General features: G+C 44.0%; 1 protein-coding gene across 2 annotated transcripts in view; it reads left to right on the plus strand.

The window, feature by feature from the left end:
* Positions 1 to 21566, plus strand: part of ppfia3 (PTPRF interacting protein alpha 3) — a 47210-nt gene that overhangs the window by 6253 nt on the left and 19391 nt on the right. For both annotated transcript variants that reach the window (XR_004629193.1, XM_034672918.1), the window contains exons 3-22: positions 3209 to 3310; positions 3438 to 3677; positions 3770 to 3829; positions 5472 to 5600; positions 5739 to 5831; positions 8282 to 8334; positions 8433 to 8526; positions 8733 to 8867; positions 11716 to 11799; positions 12109 to 12240; positions 15136 to 15198; positions 15289 to 15368; positions 15654 to 15822; positions 16761 to 16954; positions 17235 to 17460; positions 20043 to 20176; positions 20267 to 20421; positions 20510 to 20609; positions 20696 to 20777; positions 20888 to 21088. Coding sequence is in view for 1 of the 2 variants with exons in the window: in XM_034672918.1 (XP_034528809.1) it covers positions 3209 to 3310; positions 3438 to 3677; positions 3770 to 3829; positions 5472 to 5600; positions 5739 to 5831; positions 8282 to 8334; positions 8433 to 8526; positions 8733 to 8867; positions 11716 to 11799; positions 12109 to 12240; positions 15136 to 15198; positions 15289 to 15368; positions 15654 to 15822; positions 16761 to 16954; positions 17235 to 17460; positions 20043 to 20176; positions 20267 to 20421; positions 20510 to 20609; positions 20696 to 20777; positions 20888 to 21088 (2526 nt within the window). In the remaining variant the exon portion in view is untranslated. The remainder of the gene's footprint in view (positions 1 to 3208; positions 3311 to 3437; positions 3678 to 3769; positions 3830 to 5471; positions 5601 to 5738; positions 5832 to 8281; positions 8335 to 8432; positions 8527 to 8732; positions 8868 to 11715; positions 11800 to 12108; positions 12241 to 15135; positions 15199 to 15288; positions 15369 to 15653; positions 15823 to 16760; positions 16955 to 17234; positions 17461 to 20042; positions 20177 to 20266; positions 20422 to 20509; positions 20610 to 20695; positions 20778 to 20887; positions 21089 to 21566) is intronic.

The following is a 21566-nucleotide window of genomic DNA, read 5'->3' on the forward strand; positions in this document are numbered from 1 at the left end:
AAATCAAGCTCATTTGCATATTGCTGCATACTAATGAGGTGGCTCCAGGAGTCTATTTTAGATGTCGTGGATCATGACAGGGGGAGGTTGTAACGGACGAAGGTGGGAGAGAGCAGGAAACGACAGGTGTAAGAATCATTTGCATGGTTTGTGTGACCAACGTGACAGAGGAAGGACTGCAGAAAGTCACTTCTCTGTCTTTTACATGAATTAATCCCAGAATTAGGGTTTCCTTTGGGCGCAGAACACACCATCTGTACACACAGCAATTTCCTCCCTGATCCCTCCTCCCTTCCATCTTTTCAGATCTCTCCTTCACTTCCTCCCCGATCCCAGCCCAGCAAGCACATCAGCTCACAAGCTGGTTACATGATGTACTTTTTAAATGCAGTTTGGCAGGGAGAGGGTGTGAGGGGAAAGAAGCCTGCATGCTGCCATGTGGGTACAGTGAGCAGAGATAAGAGCAGACCGGTGCATCTGTGTCCTTTACGCTGGAAAAAATGTCCCTCCAAAAACAAGAAAAAAAAACTTATTTCAAAAAAATCTGCCAAAAGAACAAGTGGAAATTAGCTTGGTAAGATTTCTTAAAATAAAACATAATATTTAGAAAAGTGTGATCTTAAAATTAGCAGGGAAAACTTATTTTAAGCAATATTTTACCAGTATGTTTAAGCTTAGTGTCTCAGAATAAGACAGGAATGATAACAAATGAGCTGGATATACTAATATTCAGTCATGTTGTTCTTTAGAATAAGACAGCTCTGCTCTAAAGGAGCTGTTTCATTGTGTGCATGGAGTTTGAGGAGGAATATTTTTATCTGATTTAAAGAAACAGTGTCTGAAAACTGAAACACACCCTTAAAAAAACAACGTTTCTTTCTCTCTTTCTTTCTTTCTTTCTTTCTTTCTCTCTTTCTTTCTTCCTCTCCTTCTTTCTCTCTTCCTTTCTCTCTTTCTTTCTTTCTTTCTTTCTTTCTTTCTTTCTTTCTTCCTCTCCTTCTTTCTCTCTTCCTTTCTCTCTTTCTTTCTTTCTTCCTTCCTCTCCTTCTTTCTCTCTTTCTTTCTTTCTTTCTCTCTTCCTTCCTCTCCTTCTTTCTCTCTTCCTTCCTCTCTTCCTTCCTCTCTTTCTTTCTCTCTTCCTTCCTCTCTTCCTTCCTCTCCTTCTTTCTCTCTTCCTTCCTCTCTTTCTTTCTCTCTTCCTTTCTTTCTTTCTTTCTTTGTTCCTTCTTTCTTTCTCTCTTTTTCTTTCTTTCTTTCTTTCTTTCTTTCTTTCTTTCTTTCTTTCTTTCTTTTTTCTTTCTTTCTTCTCTCTTCTTCCTCTCCTTTTTCTCTCTTCCTTCTCTCTTCCTTCGTCTCTTTCTTTCTCTCTTCCTTCCTCTCCTTCTTTCTCTCTTCCTTCCTCTCTTTCTTCTCTCTTCCTTCTTTTTCTTTTTTCTTTCTTTCTTTCTTTCTTTCTTCTTTCTTTCTTCTCTTTTTCTTTCTTTTCTTTCTTTCTTTCTTTCTTTTCCTTCGTCTCTTTCTTTTCTCTTCCTTCCTCTCTTCTTCTCTCTTCTTCTCCTCTTCTTTCTTTTTCTTCCTTCCTCTTTTTCTTTCTTCTCTCCTTCTTTCTTTCTTTTTCTTTCTTCCTTCTCTTTCTTTTCTCTTCCTCTCTCTTTTTCTCTCTTTCTTCCTCTCCTTCTTTCTCTCTTCCTTCCTCTCCTTCTTTCTCTCTTCCTTCCTCTCTTTCTTTCTCTCTTCCTTCCTCTCTTTCTTTCTCTCTTCCTTCCTCTCTTTCTTTCTCTCTTCCTTCCTCTCTTTCTTTCTCTCTTCCTTCCTCTCTTTCTTTCTTTCTTCCTTCCTCTTTTTCTTTCTTTCTTCCTTCCTCTTTTTCTTTCTTTCTCTCTTCCTTCCTCTCTTTCTTTCTTTCTCTCTTCCTTCCTCTCTTTCTTTCTCTCTTCCTTCCTCTCTTTCTTTCTTTCTTCCTTCCTCTTTTTCTTTCTCTCTTCCTTCCTCTCATTCTTTCTCTCTTCCTTCCTCTCTTTCTTTCTCTCTTCCTTCCTTTCTTTCTTTCTTTCTTTCTTTCTCTCTTTCTTTCTTTTATCAATGGAACTGTTTTCTGATAGATGCATTTCCTTAAATCAAGTAAAGTGTTTGTCTTAAATCAAGATTATCCGTCTTCTACAAATAAGATCTCAGTTTAAAAAAATGTCTGAAATGTTAAATAATCTTGTTTCTTCTAAATTAAAACTCAAAACAAGATCATTTTAACATTGTTTGACTTTAACAAGATATTTAAGATGCATTGTCTGAAAACAAGTCCCTCTATCTCGCTCAAATGTTACTTTTTAAGTAAATGTATCTTAAATCAAGTGGGATGAGACATTTTCACTTGGTAAGATTTGGAGTGTTTGCAGTGTAACGGCCCGTTCACTAAGTGAGAGCACAGCTGCTGATTCGATGACAGATTTCGTCTCACTCCTGACCCTACGTTAGACTAAACCTGAAATACAAGAATTCAGCTGCAATATAAAACCTGACATGTCTCCCTCTCATGCATGTTTAACCTCCAGGCGTTTGTTTTAACGACGGGCAAACGCAGTTATGGAGCAATCAAACCGACTTTAGGTGCAACACGTGCAATAAACCCGGTTGTTAAATTTTGTTATGGAGGTCTGGTCTCTGACTTTTTGTTTAACGCAGTGAAAGTTTGAGTTTTCTAATGGATTCAAGATTCAAGAGGTAAAGTTTGCTGTGTGGGCTTACAGGAAAGACTGGCTGTAAATGTTTCAGCTTAAAGTCAGAACAGGTAGCTTACTGCTGAGATGTTTCCAAATCCAGTTTCCACAGAGTTTGATTGCATGATTCACTATTTAATATGTCATTATTTAGTGGTTAGAGAAGTAAAAAAGCATGCTTACAATGCAGTTTCAATGCAATAAGCAGAAAGACATGAAACCTCCACTCCCCTGCTAGCTTATTAACTCGTCAGCATTTCTTTTCATCTGTCAAACCAACCAGGAAGTTGATTTTCACATGCTTTTCCAGGGGGATTCTGGGAAATGAAGGAAGTCACATATGCATAAAAAAGAAACAGCAGCACATCTCTCTCAAACCCTTCATGGTGCAGTGAACCTTGCAGTTTCATGAGTGTGTTCATGACCTCATGCAGCACCAGCAGCAGCAGTGTTGAGTCAAAGTCCCTAACAGCGCCCTCTTGTGACCCCTGCAGGAGTTTGCAGTGTTGACCAAAGAGCTGAACCTCTGCCGGGAGCAGCTGCTGGAGAGAGAGGAGGAGATCGCGGAGCTGAAGGCGGAGAGGAACAACACACGAGTCAGTACACGCATGATGCTGTTTCACGCTGTCCCTCTTTTTATGAGTTCAATTAAAGTTCAGGTTTTCGTCCCTGCATGTGGAACCACCTGAGACAGCTACAGAACTCTCACTGTGTGTTTTCCAGCTGCTGCTAGAACATCTGGAGTGCCTGGTGTCCCGTCACGAGCGCAGCCTGAGGATGACCGTGGTGAAGAGGCAGGCGCAGTCCCCTGCCGGGGTCTCCAGCGAGGTGGAGGTCCTGAAGGCCTTGAAGTCCTTGTTTGAGCACCACAAAGCTCTGGATGAGAAGGTGAGGGAGAGGCTACGGGTGGCTCTGGAGCGGGTGGCGTCCCTGGAGGAAGAGTTGCAGACCTCCTCTCAAGAAGTGAGTCAACGTTTCTCTGACTCTTCACTCGTTTTTATTTCAGTTTCAGTGGATTCAATGTTTCCTGACGTGTGTTTACCTTTCTGTTTTAGGTTGTGTCTCTAAAAGATCAAATCAAGCGACGGCAGCAAGGACTCGACAACGGGAAAGATGTAAGGGGAAGAGTTTGTTTCAGAATTTAAGTATTCCTTTTTTTTCTTCCTTTTTTCCTTTTAAAAAGTTACACAACAGATGCTGAATTATATAAGGATTAAAAAAGAGAATGTGTGTGCAGAGAGAGATACTAGAAGCTCAGACAGCTGATGCCGACATCAGCCTGCCTTTGAAGGAGCAAATCATAAGATGCTTTACAACAGCAGGAACTTCCCCCAGGAACTACAGACCTTTTGAGGAACTATAGCAGGAACCAGGGTCTAAATTTAGTTCCTGGGTAGATAATCTCCCCTCTGAAATGTCCCTGCTCAGGTGGTAGTACTCTCTAAAGATCCAGGAACTTTTGGGGGCGTGGCCTGCAGCTATGAATGTTTCTGATTGGTAGAGCACCCGTACTCCGTCCACACTAACATCACACACACACACGCGATTCACTTGATTTAATAACTCCTGAACATTGGTCGTGTCTGAGCCTGATAGTGTGAATGCGTCTCTGTCAGCTCCCGGTGTTCCAGTCTGAAGAGTGACCCTGTAAACTGGAGACCTTCAGTGTCAGTGTTTGTGGAGTTTATAACAGCTGTTGAAACACAGAAGGAGTCCTCGGGAATGCATCCTAGTTTAGTTTTTATTCAAATGTCAAAACATCCTCATCAGATATTTAATGATTGTCTAAAGACGTTTGTGAGGGATGCATCCGTCTGAGAGTCTCCAGTTAACTGGGTCGCTCTTTAATCTGGAACACTCTGGAGCATCTGGAGCATTTCAGGCGTTTTGAATCCACATTGTTACAAACGCTTGTCTCCTTTAAAGTGATGCAATGAATCCTTTTAAAGCATGATCAAAAACAGCACAAAAAGAATCTCCTTCATGCTAACAGGCTAACCGTGGTGTCATACATGCAGATGCCGGCCTATCTGTCACCTTCTATGGTGTCATCTTGGTTGTATGGCCTTCGTCTTTTTCTTACTGCCCTCTACTGGGCTGGTGATGTAGTGCAATTCCTTTTCCTTTCTCCATATGTCCCTGGCCTGATTTGCATAATCAACTTCACGAAACACAGACAGTGATAGGCCACAGGAACCATTTACTAGTTCTTCAAAGAGAAGTTCCTGATATTTATAGTGGAAAAGCACCTATAGTTTAGGATTTTGGGGTGTCAAGTTGACCCCCAGTCGAGGTGAGGAAGCTAGCTTGTTGGAGGAGAGATTGTGAGCAACATACACCATGGAACATCCTCATCAGGTTCTTCTCTGTGATCCATGTTTGCCAGATGATGCTTTCATAACAGTTACGTTTTGACCAGGTACTTTACTTTGGCACCGCTGACTGAAAACTCTCTGGTATATTCTTAGATCAATACTGTTTCAATATGGCTGCCAGTTTTAGCTCTCGCTCCTAATGCTCCTCCTGAGCGGTACTCAGGATCCTTCTCTTGTATTGATGTGTTTGATGTGTTTTCCATCAGTATAAGTTTTTATTTCTTCTAAAGCAGTTTATCTTATGTTCATTAACGGGTCACAGAGAGTTTCCTGTGTCCTGTGGTTTGTCCATGTTTTGAACATTTTCCTGAAATGACTGATCCAATGAAACACAAGGATGATGATATTAAATGCAGCTTTTCTTCCTTTCTTCCTCATTCAGCGTCTGCCTAATGGACCGTCTTCTATTCTGGACGACGCCGACGGCGACAGGCAGCGAGAGAGCGAGATCGAGCGTCAGAGGTCCGAGCTGGGCCAGCTGAAAGAGAGACTGGCCCTCATGTGCAGACAGGTACCTCTCCCTCATGGTCCAACGCCTTCACCAGCATAAACAAACAAAGGATCTTTAGCCGGGGATGCTAACGGACATAAAATAAAAAAACATGTGTGCTCGCTCAGCCTTGTATCCCACTCTGTCACTTCCTGTCAGGTCGGAGAGATCGAGGAGCAGCTGACGTCCGCCAGGAGGGAGCTGGCCCGATCAGAAGAGGCCAACCAGAAACTCCAGAGGGATGTGAAAGAGGTGAGAAGAAACCAGCGCTGTGTGTTTCTGTCAGTGAATGGAAATATTGGAACAGTAGAGACTTTTGGGGCATTTTAAACATGTTACTGTACGAGAGACTCAAATCTGAGCTGCAGGCCTTCTTACATTGTTGCATCATCCTCTCCTTTATAAACACTGCGGCGGCACAGCTACCAGCAACTCTCAGCGCGTGGTTGAAATGTCACTTTAACTGCTCATAGCTGTTGGCGCTAGTGTTTGTGACTTCAACGTTTTTTTTGCATTTGCATAGAGGGGGGCATATTTCTCCTGGTGAACAATCTGCTTCCCTCTACATTTAACCCTTTGAGCATCTTCTGCAAGGAGACAATGTATTTTTTGGCTCACTTGCACAGGTTGAGCGGGCGCAAAAGCAGTGGCGGTTCTAGACCAGTTTTACTGGGGGGGCCAGGCTGGGGCCAAGGGTGTTGTCAGAGGGACACATTCAACCCTGACAGAAGAGACTGGCGAGGACCGGCTGAGAACAAACTGGCAAAACATCAGTGCATCCCTTTATACTAGACATATATACTACTGTGTGTTAGGGGGCGGCAGTAGCTCAGTCCATAGGGACTTGGCTTGGGAACCGAAGGGTTCGAGTCCCAGTATGGACGAAGTTTGGCAAGTGGACTGGTGGCTGGAGAGGTGCTGGTTCACTTGCCTGTGCACTGCCGAGGTGCCCTTGAGCAAGGCACCGAACCCCCAACTGCTCTGGGTGTGCTGGTTGACGCAGTATCCTCACTCTGACATCTCTCTCTAAGCATGTTCACTGCATGTGTGTGCATTTGTATGTATATACCAAAAAAAACTGTATGTGTAGCACGTCCAAAATAGCATGAGTGAAAAAATGTTATTTCCCCCCTGGGGATCAATAAAGTACCTTTCTTCTTCCTCTACTAGATCAACATGCAGACTGACAGCAGCTGTTTACACTCAACATGAGTCCCTTAGCGCTCTAAGGGACTGGAACCAAGTGCCACACGCATGTGTTCCGCCTGTAACATCAGCGCGATACCGAAGCTTTTTATATTGTATAATATTATTATAGTGTGGAGGGGGGGCCACAGGGGGGTCCAGGTTCAGTTTTACAGGGGCACTGGCCCCTGTTGGCCCCGCCCCAGAACCGCCACTGCGCAAAAGTCGTGCAATCCTTTCGTGAATCCGGCAGTCCTTTTATTTACAATAGTGAGGTAGTAGGTTGAGCTTTTATGAACTTTAATGGGACTAAAAAATCAGACTCAAGTAGAAAATGTAAAATTTAAAGACCCTAGATCAGAGTTGTCCCACTCCAACAAGTTTTACGACAACAATTGATGTAACTTGAAGTGAAAAAGTAAGAATGCCTCCATTATTTTCCTCTGTGCAAAGTGGGTCAGGATCTTCCCAAGAACAAAACCCTGATTATGATTGGAACTCCTTATAATGATAATAATAATAATACATTTTATTTTGGGCGCTTTTCAAATCACCCAAGGTCACCTTACAGATAATAAAAACATTAATCATTAAAACATCATAAAAACAAACAAAAAGTAATAAATAAAATATAAAACCAGTGAAGTGCAGAGAGTCCAGTTAGAGGGAATATGCCAGTTTGAACAGGTGAGTTTTGAGTTGGGATTTGAATGATGTTATGGAGTCCGATTGTCTTATGTGTGTGGGGGGGGGAGGGAGTTCCATAGTCTGGGAGCCGAGCAGCTGAAGGCTCGGGCACCCATGGTACTGAGGCGTGACGATGGGATGGTTAATAGTCCAGCAGAGGTTGAGCGGAGGGAGCGGGAGGGAGTGTATTCATGAAGGAGGTTTGTAGGTGAGGAGAAGGTTTTTATAGTGGCCAGTTATCCTGGCTTATAATACCCTAAATGCAAAGCTGGGACTTCATTCTCATTCTCTGAAACATTAAGAAAAGTTCAAGAGCTCCCACAGATTAAAGTATTCTCTGTGCGATGGGGTCCAAAGGGTTCATGTCTTCTCACTGTGTCTTCTTGAATTGATTAATTTATATATTTGATGTGTTTTGTAAACTTTGCCACACACTGCTGCATTTATATCCTAAGCCATGCCCATCCCTTGATTGCTCTTTGAAAACAAACTACAATACAATGAAACACAGAGCAACAGAAAGCACAAGATCATACATGACTACACGACTAAGCCCTCTTCAAAAACTGATAATCTTCCCCTCTTCTCCCTCCGTCTCTCCTGAACTTGTGCAACCACATAAGTGGCTGCGTCTGAAATCTGTCAACAACAACTATTAAGCAGTCATTATCATTCTTCAGTTGACTGCTGTCCCGGCAAAGTGAAATCCCCTTTGATCGACACCTACATGTGAACTTGGCCTGCCCCCCTCCTCTTATGTCTGCCTGGTCTGCTTCTCTTTCCATGTCTGCATCAGAATCTTTACACCTGTCTCCCTTTAATTTTCCCAGGCTCTCTGTCAAAGGGAAGACATGGAAGAGAGGATCACCACATTAGAGCGAAGGTTTGTTTTCCTCCTGTGTCTGTGAACTCTGTTTGCCCCCCTGAAAAATGTGCCTTGCTCACTGCTCCAGCTTTGTGCCTGTTTGTTCTGGTTTGCAGGTACCTGAGCGCCCAGAGGGAGGCGACGTCTCTCCATGACATAAAAGACAAAATAGAGAACGAGCTGGCCAGCAAAGAATCCCTCTACAGACAGGTGGGAACCCTCTCTTTCATCCCCCTGTGTGTCCGTGTTTTTACTCTTGATTGGCAGCTTGGCAGCGTTTCACGTTGGCTCACCGCGCGTGCCTTCAGTGCCTCCCCCCCCCTCAGGGTAGCTTCAGTCATGTCTGCTGCCCTCGGCAATCTCAACTGGAGCTCCCAGTTTCATTTTCTCTCCTCTCATCATGTTTTTATGTGCAGAGCGAGGAGAAGAACCGGCAGCTACAGGAGCGTCTGGATGATGCCAAGCAGAAGCTGCAGCAGACCCTGCAGAGGGCCGAGACCCTGCCGGAGATCGAGGCCCAGCTCGCGCAGAGAGTGGCGGCGCTCAACAAGGTGTGTATGTGCAAATGTGTGCAACCATTACAGCCCTGTTGGTGCATTTTTTCAGTCACCTGACAGCTCTGCGGTTACCCAATTTCCTCTCATTTTTATGTAACAGGAGGGTAACATCTGGTTAAAATTGTGCATATGCAGCTGTCTGAGCAGCTGAGTGTTTGCATCCATAACGCTGCGTAAGAGGCGCCTCCGTGTGGGCGGTGATGTGCACCATGAGCCGGATGTGCTCAGGTCATTCTGGCTTTTAGAAGTAAACACAGAGACGCACAGAAACACAGACACCCTAGACCAGTGGTTCTCAAAGTGAGGTCCTGGGACCCCTGGGGCTCCGCAAACTATAGCGTGGGGGTCCGTGAACTAATTGATACATTTCTAATTAATTATAAAATTGTGCTGTATCATTACAAAACAGCATATACACCATTGTTATGATACCATTTAGTGGCTCGAAGGGATACGTGAGTCTTGCTACTGTTCATTTTCTGAAAACGTTTAAGATTAATGACTTGAAAAGTCTAAATGCTGTCATGTTGAGTCCACAAGGAATGAAATGACCCTCTGTTTTAAAGTATGCAAGTGGTATTTACATGATTCAAATTGAAGTGTTATCTGTTTATCACTATGGAACAGGTCTGAAGGATTTACATTGATACGTTTTACAATACAAATAGTTCCAAGGGCAACTAAGAGTACAAATGGTAGTAAGCATGTGCTAAATCTATGTTATAATTAGGGATGGGTACCTTTCACATTTGAACCAATACGGTACTCAACGGTACCAATTTTCGGTACTTTTGTGTGTTTATGTGGTAATAAATGTTAATCTGTTTATTAATATAATCTCAAAATGTTTAAATTTAACATTTATTTCATTTAAAATGAAATGAACAGAAACAGGATTATATAGGTGATTAGGTATATTAGCTGAAACGTGCTTGTGGCGTCTAATTCCTCTTTCGGGAGTTTATCAATGAACACACGTGAATGCCTGCAGTTCTCCCTCTCTAATAACAGGACACACATCTTACTTGTTGGGCATTCATGCACACAGGAACGGTTATAAACAGGGCAGGTAGTCGGAGCGAGGGAGTCTATCTCAACTTAATCCTCCTGCAGCTCTGCCTCGCGGTGAGTGTGCTCCTGCACAGATGCAGAGAGCAGAGAGCAGAGACGTCCACCCGGTCAGTCTCTGACTGTCTTACAGGGCGAAAGTATGGAAACTCGCCTCCTCTTCCACTCCCTCACAGTCACAGGGATGCATTCAGGTACCGAAAAATGGTATCGTTTGATTTTACTCTGTAGTACCGACGGACGTATAGGTCGGTACCTATAAAAGTACAGAATTCAGTACCCATCCCTAATACAAATAGTTCCAAGGGCATCTAAGAGTGCAAATGGTAGGAAGCATGTGCTTAATCTATGTTATAATAATAATAATTATACATTTTATTTATCATGCACTTTACATTTGGAGCAAATCTCAGAGTGCTACAGGGCATAATAAAATAAAAACAGGGTTAAAAACAAACAGTAAGATGCAGACATTTGTTAAAAGAACTGTGGAAGGTCAGATAAAAACTATGGATAAAACCAGGAAGATAAAAACTAGGGAAAAGCCCTCTGAAATAAGAGCGTTTTCAAGAGTCAGCAGTCTGTGGTGATCTCAGGGGGTCAGGGAGAGCAGTCCACAATCGTGGGGCAGCGGAGGAAAAAGCCCGGTCTCCCATGGTGTGGAGTCTGGTGCGAGGGCAGTGGAGGCGGTTGGTGCTGGTGGAGCGGAGGGTTCTTGTGGTGGTTTGTGGGTGTAGCAGTTCCTCCAGGTATGTGGGGGCGCTGATGTGTGAGCAGAGACCTCTTCTGTATGAGACAGGGAGCCAGTGCAGTGAATGTAGGATGGGTGTGATGTAGTCGTGTTTACGCGCTCTCATCAGGACCCTGGCGGTGCAGTTCTGGATGAACTGCAGTTTTTGAAGGCTTTTGCCAGGGATCCCGATGAGAAGTGCGTTGCAATAGTCAATCCTAGTCAATGTTATAATTATGAGGGGGTCCTTGGGTAATTTTCTCACCTGTAAGGGGTCCCTGGCTCCAGAAAGTTTGAGAACCCCTGCCCTAGACAAAACGACAACATAGCTTCATGAAGTTAGAATTAAAGTGTGTGCGTGTGTGCAGAAATCTGTGCATGTTAGAATATGCTTCCATGCACAGACACAATTACACGAGTGTGTGCATGAGCGGGCGTGTGTGGGCACGTAAAACTGGTGCAAGCATGAGTACGGTGTAAATCCATACATGTGTCTGTGCGTGCGTGCGTGCGTTCATGCATGAGGGAAGAGGAACACAAGATGTCAAACGACAGATGAATACCAAATATTTCAGGCGAATGGTGCCAAAACATTCATAAGCAAACAATCTTAGATGAAAGCGAGCCCAGGGCACAGAGTCAGCACAGCTATTTGATCCTTGGGCGCTCAACACGTCAAGAACTGTACGCCACACAGATTCTTCATGACTGACTGGTTTAATTGCTCATAGGTTAACCTCTAGCATTCCTGTAAACACACATTTCAGTCATGCCAAGAAAATGCACATTCACTCCCCTCGCGGTAGCCAAACCACTTCAGTGGCTACACTTACTCCTTGCATGTTCAGGCAAGATGGTTCCCCTGCAAGGATAAGATTAATGCCTGGTGAGACACAGACAAACAAACTTTCATGTTCCGCTGTGATCTGTACAGGCAGGTAACTAATTAGACCAAGACTCGGTCAACAAGCTGTTTCCTTTGTGTGGATTTGTATTATTGTCGCAACACAGTTCCCGCTCTAATCTCGCTCTCCAATCATCCAGGCGGAGGAGCGTCATGGTAACTTTGAGGAGCGTCTGCGACAGATGGAGGCGCAACTGGAGGAGAAGAACCAGGAGCTACAGAGGGTGAGTCATGCTTGCTTTTTCCATCTTTCTCTTTTTTTATCCTCCCCCTTTCATGACATTGCTTTTGTCAGGCTTAACACGGCACAAAGGCGCACTAATTTTCTAAACCCTCTATTTGACTGCGCACACTCAGATAGAAATCTTTGTCTCTCTCACTCAAGCAGAATGCGTGTTATTAACTCTCCCACCGCCCTCCCTTTTTCCTTTTCTTCTCTTTCACTCTCACTCATCTTGCTCTCTCTCTCTCTCTCTCTCTCTCTCTCTCTCTCTCTCTCTCTCTCTCTCTCTCTCTCTCTCTCCTCCCCTCAGGCGAGACAGAGGGAGAGGATGAATGATGAACACAACAAGCGTCTCTCTGACACGGTGGACAAGCTTCTGTCAGAGTCCAACGAGAGGCTGCAGCTCCATCTGAAGGAGAGAATGGCCGCCCTGGAGGAAAAGGTGACCCGAGCTCAGATTAAATCTAGATTCATTAAGATCTCGACAGTTTGATGTCAATTTTATCAAACAGTGACGAAAAAAAATCCTACTCCCATCATAATGACAGACAAATGTGTCCTCATGTGTCCCCTGGTATCAGGTGTGTCTTCACATCTCTATCTCTAGGAAGTGACAAAAGTGATGCAATTTCAGTAAATTCTAAAAAATGTCAGTATTAAAGGGGACATATCACACTTTTTTCATCAACATATATTGGTCTAAGAGGTCCCCGAAACATGTCTTTAAAGTTTATGCTCAAAAAAACACTTTGAAATCAGATTTTGGTCTGCCTGAAAAGCCCTCTTCTTCAGTCCTCCTCAGAACACTCTGTCTTCTCTCTGACCACGCCCCCTCAGGAAGTGGATGTGCCTCGGCTCTCCAGCACGTTGATCTAATGTTTACATGTTGGCTGAATATACACGGCTGCTCACAGATCACGTTACTTCAACCCTCTGAATCTGATCCTGATGGAGAGGCGCCTGCAGCAGGACCTTTCTGAAGGATTGGTCACAGATTTAGTGTTTCTTGTTGTTTTATTTATCAGTATGTCGACATGTGTCTTGGTACACAGCTACGACATGTAGCTATGTAGCTATGCTAACTAGCACTAGCACTTATCCATGATAAATAAAAATCATCCACTAGATCTTCAAATCTGCAGACGTGGGGAGTAAAACCGACCTTTGTGTTTATTAAGACAGCCTACAACTAGCATGCCTCCCTCCTAAGCTCCTTGTTAGAACATGTGTGCAGGTAATGAAAAACGGAGGAGGGATTCAGTATTATTTTATACAGTCTATGGGCTGAACAAGCTCAGAGCTCTGACTCCGTGACAGACCGGATATTGTTGTTACGTAACAAAAACACGGAAGTCTGAAACGGCTGGTTTCAGCACACATTTACAGAAAGGTGGAGAAATCAGAACAGGGGCAGAATGGATTTTTTCATTCTTGGGGGGTTTGTAGACAGGGACACATATTTCAGGTAGAGAACCATTAAAAAGTCTATTTTGCATGATATGTCACCTTTAACAGAGAATTCAGGTAGCTCACAATAACACACTTAACAATGTGATACAAGAACTAAACATGACATGAAACGACACAACTCAAAAAGATACAACACGACACCATACGATGTGATATGGTACAGTAAGTGACGATAAGGTACGACACACGACGATACATCTTAACAGGATACAATAGAATACGATACGACACGAAACACTAGGATTCTATACGATTTGCAGGATACGACACGATATAGTATAATAGGATACCATACAATACGATACGACACGATAGGATCATAGACTGTATAAATAATGAACGTAGTATCCGTGACATCACCCATCTGTTCCTGAGAGCTGTTTTGAAGCCAATCGGCGGCAGCCATATTGGAAATGCGGAACTCAACCAGGCAGAGTGTGACCAAGCGTGCCGGATACGGCCCTGGTGGTGAGGCTTTCAGCAGTGTGTCTGCCCCCTGGTGGCTGGCTGCAGTATAGGTCAAAAAATCTGTCTCCCCCATTCATTTGAATGGGGGAGCAGTCAAACTTTAAAAAATAAATACACGTCGTACGAATCTTTCTCTCATCCGTATGCTGTGGTGATATGTAGATGGTATTTGACTGTTTTGTGTTCAAGGCCTCTTTTTCCTGAAAAGTTTCTTCTTCATTAGTTATTAGAGTTTCAAAAACGGGGTTTTACTTCCTGTTTCCTTTGAGTCACAGCCGCCGTAGAACGAAACTTCAAAGGACACACAGCGTCTTGTGACGTCACGCTGTAGGGCGGAGCTTATTACAGTGGCTTCACAGGCTCTGGCTGCACAATGGCGGCGCCCAGGAGGGGGATTTTTTGGCTTCAGATCCGTACAACGTGAAGAGGCGGAGCAACGCTGTCCATTTTTATTTACAGTCTATGAGTGTGACGTAGTGTGAGCCTCCTAGCCAATAGCTATGTGTTCCCGACTGGGAGTCACGTCAGTCATGTCCTTATTTGGGCAAAACTCGAAATCTTAATATCTTCTGAACCGTCACGTTAGAAAAAAATTCACCCCCCTGTACAGTGTGTGCCATTAGAGAGATTAGCTTCTTAGGACCAAGCCGTTTTTTGAACCAGGCTGTAAACATGTTTATTAATGCTGCAAAGATCGTCTTTTTCCCATTCATGTCTATGTGGTTTCCGGTGTTTCTGCAGCCAGCCTCTAGTGGATTCTCGATGTATTGCAGTTTATAACACTTCTGCATGGGCTTCATATTTTGAGACCAGAGGTTGCCACTTGGATAGGATTCAATATGATAAGATATGTTACAATAAGTTACGATGCGATTAGAAAGTGATACGACGTAACATGTTGCGATACGACACAATAAGTTACAGTAAGATACGATACAATATGATACAGTGCACTAGGAAAAAATACAATACCGATATGACATGATACAATAAGGTACGACACAATACGATCAACACAACAGGATACAATAGGATATGATACACTACAATAGGATGAAGTACAATACCGAATACATGCACAAGATAACTTTAATATTACAATTAAGTATTTCTTTGATACTCAATTAATTGTAAGTCTTTCCTTTAATGATACATCATCATTCCTGATAAATTGAAGAATAAATATTCCTATAAGAATAAAGAACATAAACTTCTGTATTTTATCCCTATTGAGAGAAGTTATGAAGTAGGGACGTGAATGGGAATCTGTTTAGATCGCCGTATTATTCCTACATTTTAAGGATTTTTTGTTGAGTGATGGAAACGATAATCTCAGTAAGATTCTACGGTGGTTATTATTTAGTATTCATTATTAAATCTTGTGTTCTTCCTCCTCCAGAACGCTCTGTCTGAGGAACTCTCCAACATGAAGAAACTCCAGGATGATCTCTTGGCAAACAAGGTACCTGCACCTCTTGAACTTATTCTTGGCTTGAACTCACAGAAACACGTCACCTTTGGGTTTTTTTCTAACTCTGTTTCCTCCTCCCAGGACCAGCTCATAGTGGAGCTGGAGAGGATTCAGCTGGAGTTAGATCAGCTGAGAGCGAGGCCCGGGGGCTCGTACTCCAGGTGGGTGCCTTTTGAGACATCCAGGACACTCCATGAGCGTGGCTTTGCGTGACAGTAAACATGTTGGTGCTGTGTCTCTTATCTTGATAGACACTGAAAATAAAACACTCATTGACTTGGTGGGCTTTGTTTCATATGGAGTGTTTGCGTCATATCTTGGTGTTTGTTATTTCTTTTTAATGCCTCACCTGTTTTTTTAAGTAGTTTCTGTGTAACTCATCCTGCAGCGATAATTACACTTTCATCTTATCCTGTAACATCTTATCTTCCTCTCCATCTCTCCAGCCGCTCTCTGCCAGGAAGCGCTCTGGAGTTGAGGTATTCCCATGGAGGCGGGTCCCTCCCATTAGGCTCCACCACTCACCTGGACCCCTTTGGTAATGCCTCCACTGGGGGCGTGGTCAGGCGGAGTCACAGGGCCCGTTGGAGCTCCGCCCGGGAGGACTCCACCAAGGTGAGAATCAGAATCAGAATCAGAATCAGCTTTATTGGCCAGGTATGCTTCAACACACAAGGAATTTGACTTTGGTAAACTGTGCTCTCTTTGTACAAGGTATAAGAATAAGACATACAAATAAATACATAATAACAGTAAAGCAAACTTCAGGAGTTTCACCGAGGGGTCCTCTGAGGTGCAGTCATTGATGTAGAGGGAGAAGAGCAGTGGGGAGAGAACACATCCCTGTGGGGCACCAGTGCTGATGGTCCGGGTGCTGGATTTGGTGCTCCCCAGCCTCACCTGCTGTCTCCTGTCAGTCAGGAAGTTGGTGATCCACTGACAGATGGAGGCCGGCACTGTGAGCTGGGTGAGTTTCTGGTGCAGGATGTCCTGGATGATGGTGTTGAACGCTGAGCTGAAGTCCACAAACAGGACCCTAGCGTAGGTCCTGGAGGAGTCCAGGTGATGCAGGATGTAGTTCAGACCCATGTTGACTGCATCCTCCACCGACCTGTTTGCCCGGTAGGCAAACTGCAGGGGGTCCAGCAGGGGGCCTGTGATGTCCTTCAGGTGGCTCAACACCAGTCTCTTGAAGGACTTCATGACCACAGACGTCAGGGCGACGGGCCTGTAGTCATTGAGTCCTGTGATGGTGGGTTTCTTTGGGACTGGGATGATGGTGGAGCTTTTGAAGCATGAGGGCACTTCACACAGCTCCAGCGATGTGTTGAAGATCTTTGTGAAGATGGGGGCCAGCTGCTCAGCACAGACTCTCAGGCAGGAGGGGGACACGCCAAACATCCCTGCTGCCCAAAATCGAATACACAGATTTATCTTCATTTCTCTGCATCCTTCCTCTTCCAAATAACTCTGGAGAGACATTAAGCAGTTAAAAAGTATTAATCAGAGGATGTAGGGTAACAAATCCTCTGTCTTTGTCTCTTTCTGTGCAGTACCCAGACTGGGATAGCGGGGCTCTGCTTGGGACCGGGTTCGAGCCAGGCTTGGAGGTGGGCTGCTCCGACGAAGATGACGACGTGGAGCCTCGGTTCGGCTCCGAGCTGCTGTCGCCCAGTGGACAGACGGACGTGCAGACACTGGCTATCATGCTGCAGGAACAGCTGGAGGCCATCAATAAGGAGATCAAGTAAGGACACACTCACCGGTGCATCCACTTGCATGGATTCATGGTAGATATGAAGGTGTAGCTCAGCTGTGTGAGCTTAAACTGTAGGAACTGCCTGCTTATGTTGATCCAAAGGGGAAAAAAATCACACATTATAGGTTGTTTGTTTATTTGTACCATAGCTGAGTGACTTCCTGGAGTATCTGCTGTTTCTACCTGATTGCAATACAGAAGCAAGAGTCTTGTCCAGCCCCCTGATCAGTGTTTGCATGGCTGTTTTTAACTTCTTTTAACTCCCCAGACTGATCCAGGAGGAGAAGGAGAACACAGAGCTACGAGCTGAGGAGATCGAGAGCCGGGTCAGCGTGGCTTTAGACCCTCCGTCCACCCTGGGGAGAGACAGCACAGGCCGGGGGTTCATCCCCTCGTCCATCACATCCTCCACCCTTGCCTCCCCCTCACCCCCGAGCTCCGGCCACTCCACCCCTCGCCTGCCGCACTCCCCGGCCCGCGAGAATGACAGACAGGTACCTCCGGAGCTAAGGAATAAACTTCTATTCCCATCTGTGTTGAACTTTCTCATCTCGCCTCTGTATCCACCTCCCTGTTTATGCAAACAGCTCCTCCAGACAGTGAGTCATGTAAATAAAGCATAAGTAAATCATGCAGACAGGGTCAGGAGAAGTCAAGATATTCATCAGCACCATGTAAGTTCCGGGCAGCTGATGAAATACCTCGTAGGGTGGTGCGATTAATGGTGCCAGACACACTGGTTCCAGGCTTTACAAAATGGGCGGATGGATTTCAAAAGATGGTGCAATAAACACAAAACAGGCCGTCAGGGGCGATTGTGAAAGTGGGAACGTTGATGTGGGAGTTCAGAAGAGAAAGGCAAGGATTGTTTAAGTTATCTTACGAGCTTGAAGTGTATACAGCGACAGAACAAAACACAGGACAGGAACTGAGATTTAAAGAGATTAAAGGCTTCCACTCCTCAGAACAGAGGAACGTTGAGTTTGAGCGACCGAAACGAGACTGTAGAGGTTTAAGTCATGGCTACACGTGCAAGTTGCACTTTTATATTCAAATCCAGAGTAAAAACTTTGATTAAAGCAGATTAATAAGAATAATCAACATAGATATCACACTCTAGTTACACGCAGATCATTGATACTTGTTTCCTCTGAACCCTAAAGGTCTGCAATCTTCACTAAGTGGGTCAAACATCTTTAAAAAAAAAAGGATCGGATTCAGCTCTAATGACTTTCATTGAATATTAAACCGGTTTAGCTGAAGGCAGGTACACTCCTCACATATGATTTGAAAGTGATGACAGATCCACACCACATCAGTTGTTGTTGACAGTTTGTCATTAACGATGCTGATCAGATCTAGGTTTAACAGATTTGATGTTTCCGACAGATATGGAAACAATAACGTGATTAAGTCTTTTGTGAGTGGTTCAAAGGGAGGATACCAGTACATTTGTCAAAGAAAAGTATAATTAGCAGGAATGTTTGAGTCCACAGGACAGCTGAAATTCAAAATGTGGATGAAACAATCATGCTAATATTACTTTGCTTTGTCAAATGTATCGGTATCTTCCCTTTGAATGACTCACAGAAGACATTATTGTTGCTTTTGACAGGTGGAAAGAAACTTGAACCTTTTTAAAGTCACAAAACCCTGTAAGAAATCACATCCTGGGGCGCTGTTGGCCTGACAGTCTAAGCTCTTCTTGAAAAAGAACGTCAAACAGCTTCTTACCGGTGTTTTGGATTAAAGAGCGACCCAGTTAACTGGTGACTAACAGCAGAATGTGTCGGTCAACGTTGTAGTTCCAACAGCTATTGAAAACTCTCTCAGGATTCCCTTTAGTTTTTTTTTAAGAAAGACATATTTGATGAGTATAATTTGAAATGATCATGAAAATATATATTTGGATGCATTCACAGTGACTCTTCATGTTTCAACCGTTTCAACCAACAGCTGCTGGAGCTACAACCACCGTTCGGCTGAATGTCGCCAGTTAACACGGTCACCTCCTTAATCGAAACACCGGTTCAGTGACATTTATCTCACTAAAAAAGGCGACAATGGAGAAAATCGAATTTCCCTCTCCTAGTTTGCTTCTTTTTTTTTCTTGCATAAATGTCACCAAACCGGTGTTTTGGTTGAAGAAGTGACCGTGTTAACTGGCGACTTTCAGACAAATGTGATGGTGGTTGAAGCTCCAAGAGCTGTTGGTTGAAACGGTTAAAACAAGAAGATTCCTCATGAATGCATCCTAGCATCTTTTTTTTTTTTATAAAAAATACTCATCAAATTTATCTTTAATAAAAAACTAAAGGACATTTTTAAGAGAATTTTCAATAGCTGTAACTACGATATCCAGACGTATTTGGCTGAAAGTTGCCAGTTAACAGGGTCACTCTTTAATCCAAAACACCGGTAGGCAGCCGTTTGACGTTCTTTTTCAACAGTATTGTTTGTTTGATTGTTTGTTTGTTTGTTTATTTGTTTGTTTGTTTGTGTGTGTGTGCGTGTGCGAGTGAGCATTTTAACAATGTGATGTTTATATTGTGACCTGCCAAAGGACTGCAGATGTAAATTAGCTTTAAGCTAACTCAGGTACAATGCATTAAATGGTGATATTTATGTTAAATACTGTACATGGTCCTTTTACAAGTAAATCAAATCAGATAAATAAACAAGACAGGATTTGTGACTTCAAAAATTCATGCAAGTTTTTGTGAATATTTTAAGTTGTTTGTAGGTTTTAGCTCAAATGTTGCTAATATGGTGCAGCAGCTTTGTGACACTTCCCCTGGATCCAGGTAACATAACTTCCCATGAAATGCCTTGTTGTTGTTTTCACATGTTCATATCAAACAGATCATATGCAGCATGTTACTTCTGGTAGAGTATGACAGCCTCCCTCCTACATGCATTTCATCAGGTGGAATTACATGTAGTAGACTTAGTTGTCAACAAAGATCTGTCGCCTTGCTCATAGTTGAATATAAGTAATCCAGGCCTCTGACCGTCTGATTGCACATTATGTAGATATTCATTTTGAACCTTTCTCCTTCTTTATTTAATTCTTCAGAACAGCAAAGATGACGATCGGTCCCTCGCCCTCCTCGACTCCACGCCTCCACCCACTCCTCGTGCTCTGCGCTTGGACAGGATGGCCCTCACCCACCCAGGAGCGATGCTGGACGACCCCCGAGAGTTTCGCAGGTAGGGCAGCCACACACCAAACTCATTAAAAACAATGCGCTGCCTGTTTCCTGCCCTTTTCCCCTCACTGATTTATGTCGCCCCTCCCAGTCTCTCAGCAGATGGGAGCAGCTCCAACAGCAGCCAAGATTCCCTCCACAAGTCCAGTAAGAAGAAGAGCATCAAGTCTTCCATCGGGCGGCTTTTTGGAAAGAAGGAGAAGGGGAGGATGGGTCAACCGGGGCGGGATGGATCCTCTTCTCTTGGTAAACACACAGAGGATGAAGGAGAGATAAAACTCACTGAGTGTGTTTGATATCAATGTGATCTTTATTGTTGCTGTGGCTCTCCTAGCATCCACACCCTCTGAGGACATGGCCTCTGGTGACCCCATGGGGATGAACAAGACCGGGACTCTGGGTCCAGCAGATAAAGACCGCCGCAGCAAGAAGAAGTTTGTGACTTTTGTCCTCCGTTCTGTTTCAGTTTGTTTCTCAGATGAAAACTTTGTTTGATTTGAACACTTCCTGTTCTTCCCAGGCATGAGCTGCTGGAGGAAGCATGTCGCCAAGGACTTCCCTTTGCATCCTGGGACGGACCCACTGTTGTGTCTTGGTTGGAGGTAATGTGCAATCACAGAAATCTAAACAATGAGACATCATGTCCAAAGAACACACATCAATTTAACTGTCCATTATGCATTCCCATTTCCTTCATCTCCCTCTCCTCCAGCTGTGGGTGGGAATGCCGGCCTGGTACGTTGCAGCCTGCCGTGCTAACGTGAAGAGCGGCGCCATCATGGCTAACCTGTCAGACACAGAGATCCAGAGGGAGATCGGCATCAGTAACCCGCTCCACCGCCTCAAACTGCGGCTGGCCATCCAGGAGATGGTGTCCCTCACCAGCCCCTCGGCTCCCGCCAGCACTCGCTCTGTGAGCAAACTTACAACACGCCAGATAAACTCCAAACCAAGACAGCTTCAGCATTAGAGTTCCTGTAAAGTCAAATACCTTTGATGGCAGGATTCAGGGAGACTAACTCTCTTGAGATAACTTAGAATATAAGACATCCTTGGAGGGACAATTTCAGGATAAAAGCTACAAAGCAAAAAGGAAGTTTAGATGAAGAGTAAATCCAACAGCATAATTATTTTTATAAGAGCTCGACTGATAAACCTGTTCAGGCTGATTAATGGCATTTTAAAATGACTGGCAAACCACCGATGTCTGCGCTCATGAGGCCGATTAAAGATGATAAACAAGATAAACAAACAATGTCTGCAGACACTGCAGGCAGCCTCCTTATTGTGGCTGCTGTTGAGCAATGTTAGCATTCAGTTAGCATCAAATGCATCAAGTTATGCATTTTAATGGTGCTTCTGACATAAATATCAAACATATTGTGACATCC

This window comes from Notolabrus celidotus, chromosome 20, assembly GCF_009762535.1.
Source record: "Notolabrus celidotus isolate fNotCel1 chromosome 20, fNotCel1.pri, whole genome shotgun sequence".
Taxonomy (NCBI): Eukaryota; Metazoa; Chordata; class Actinopteri; order Labriformes; family Labridae; genus Notolabrus; species Notolabrus celidotus.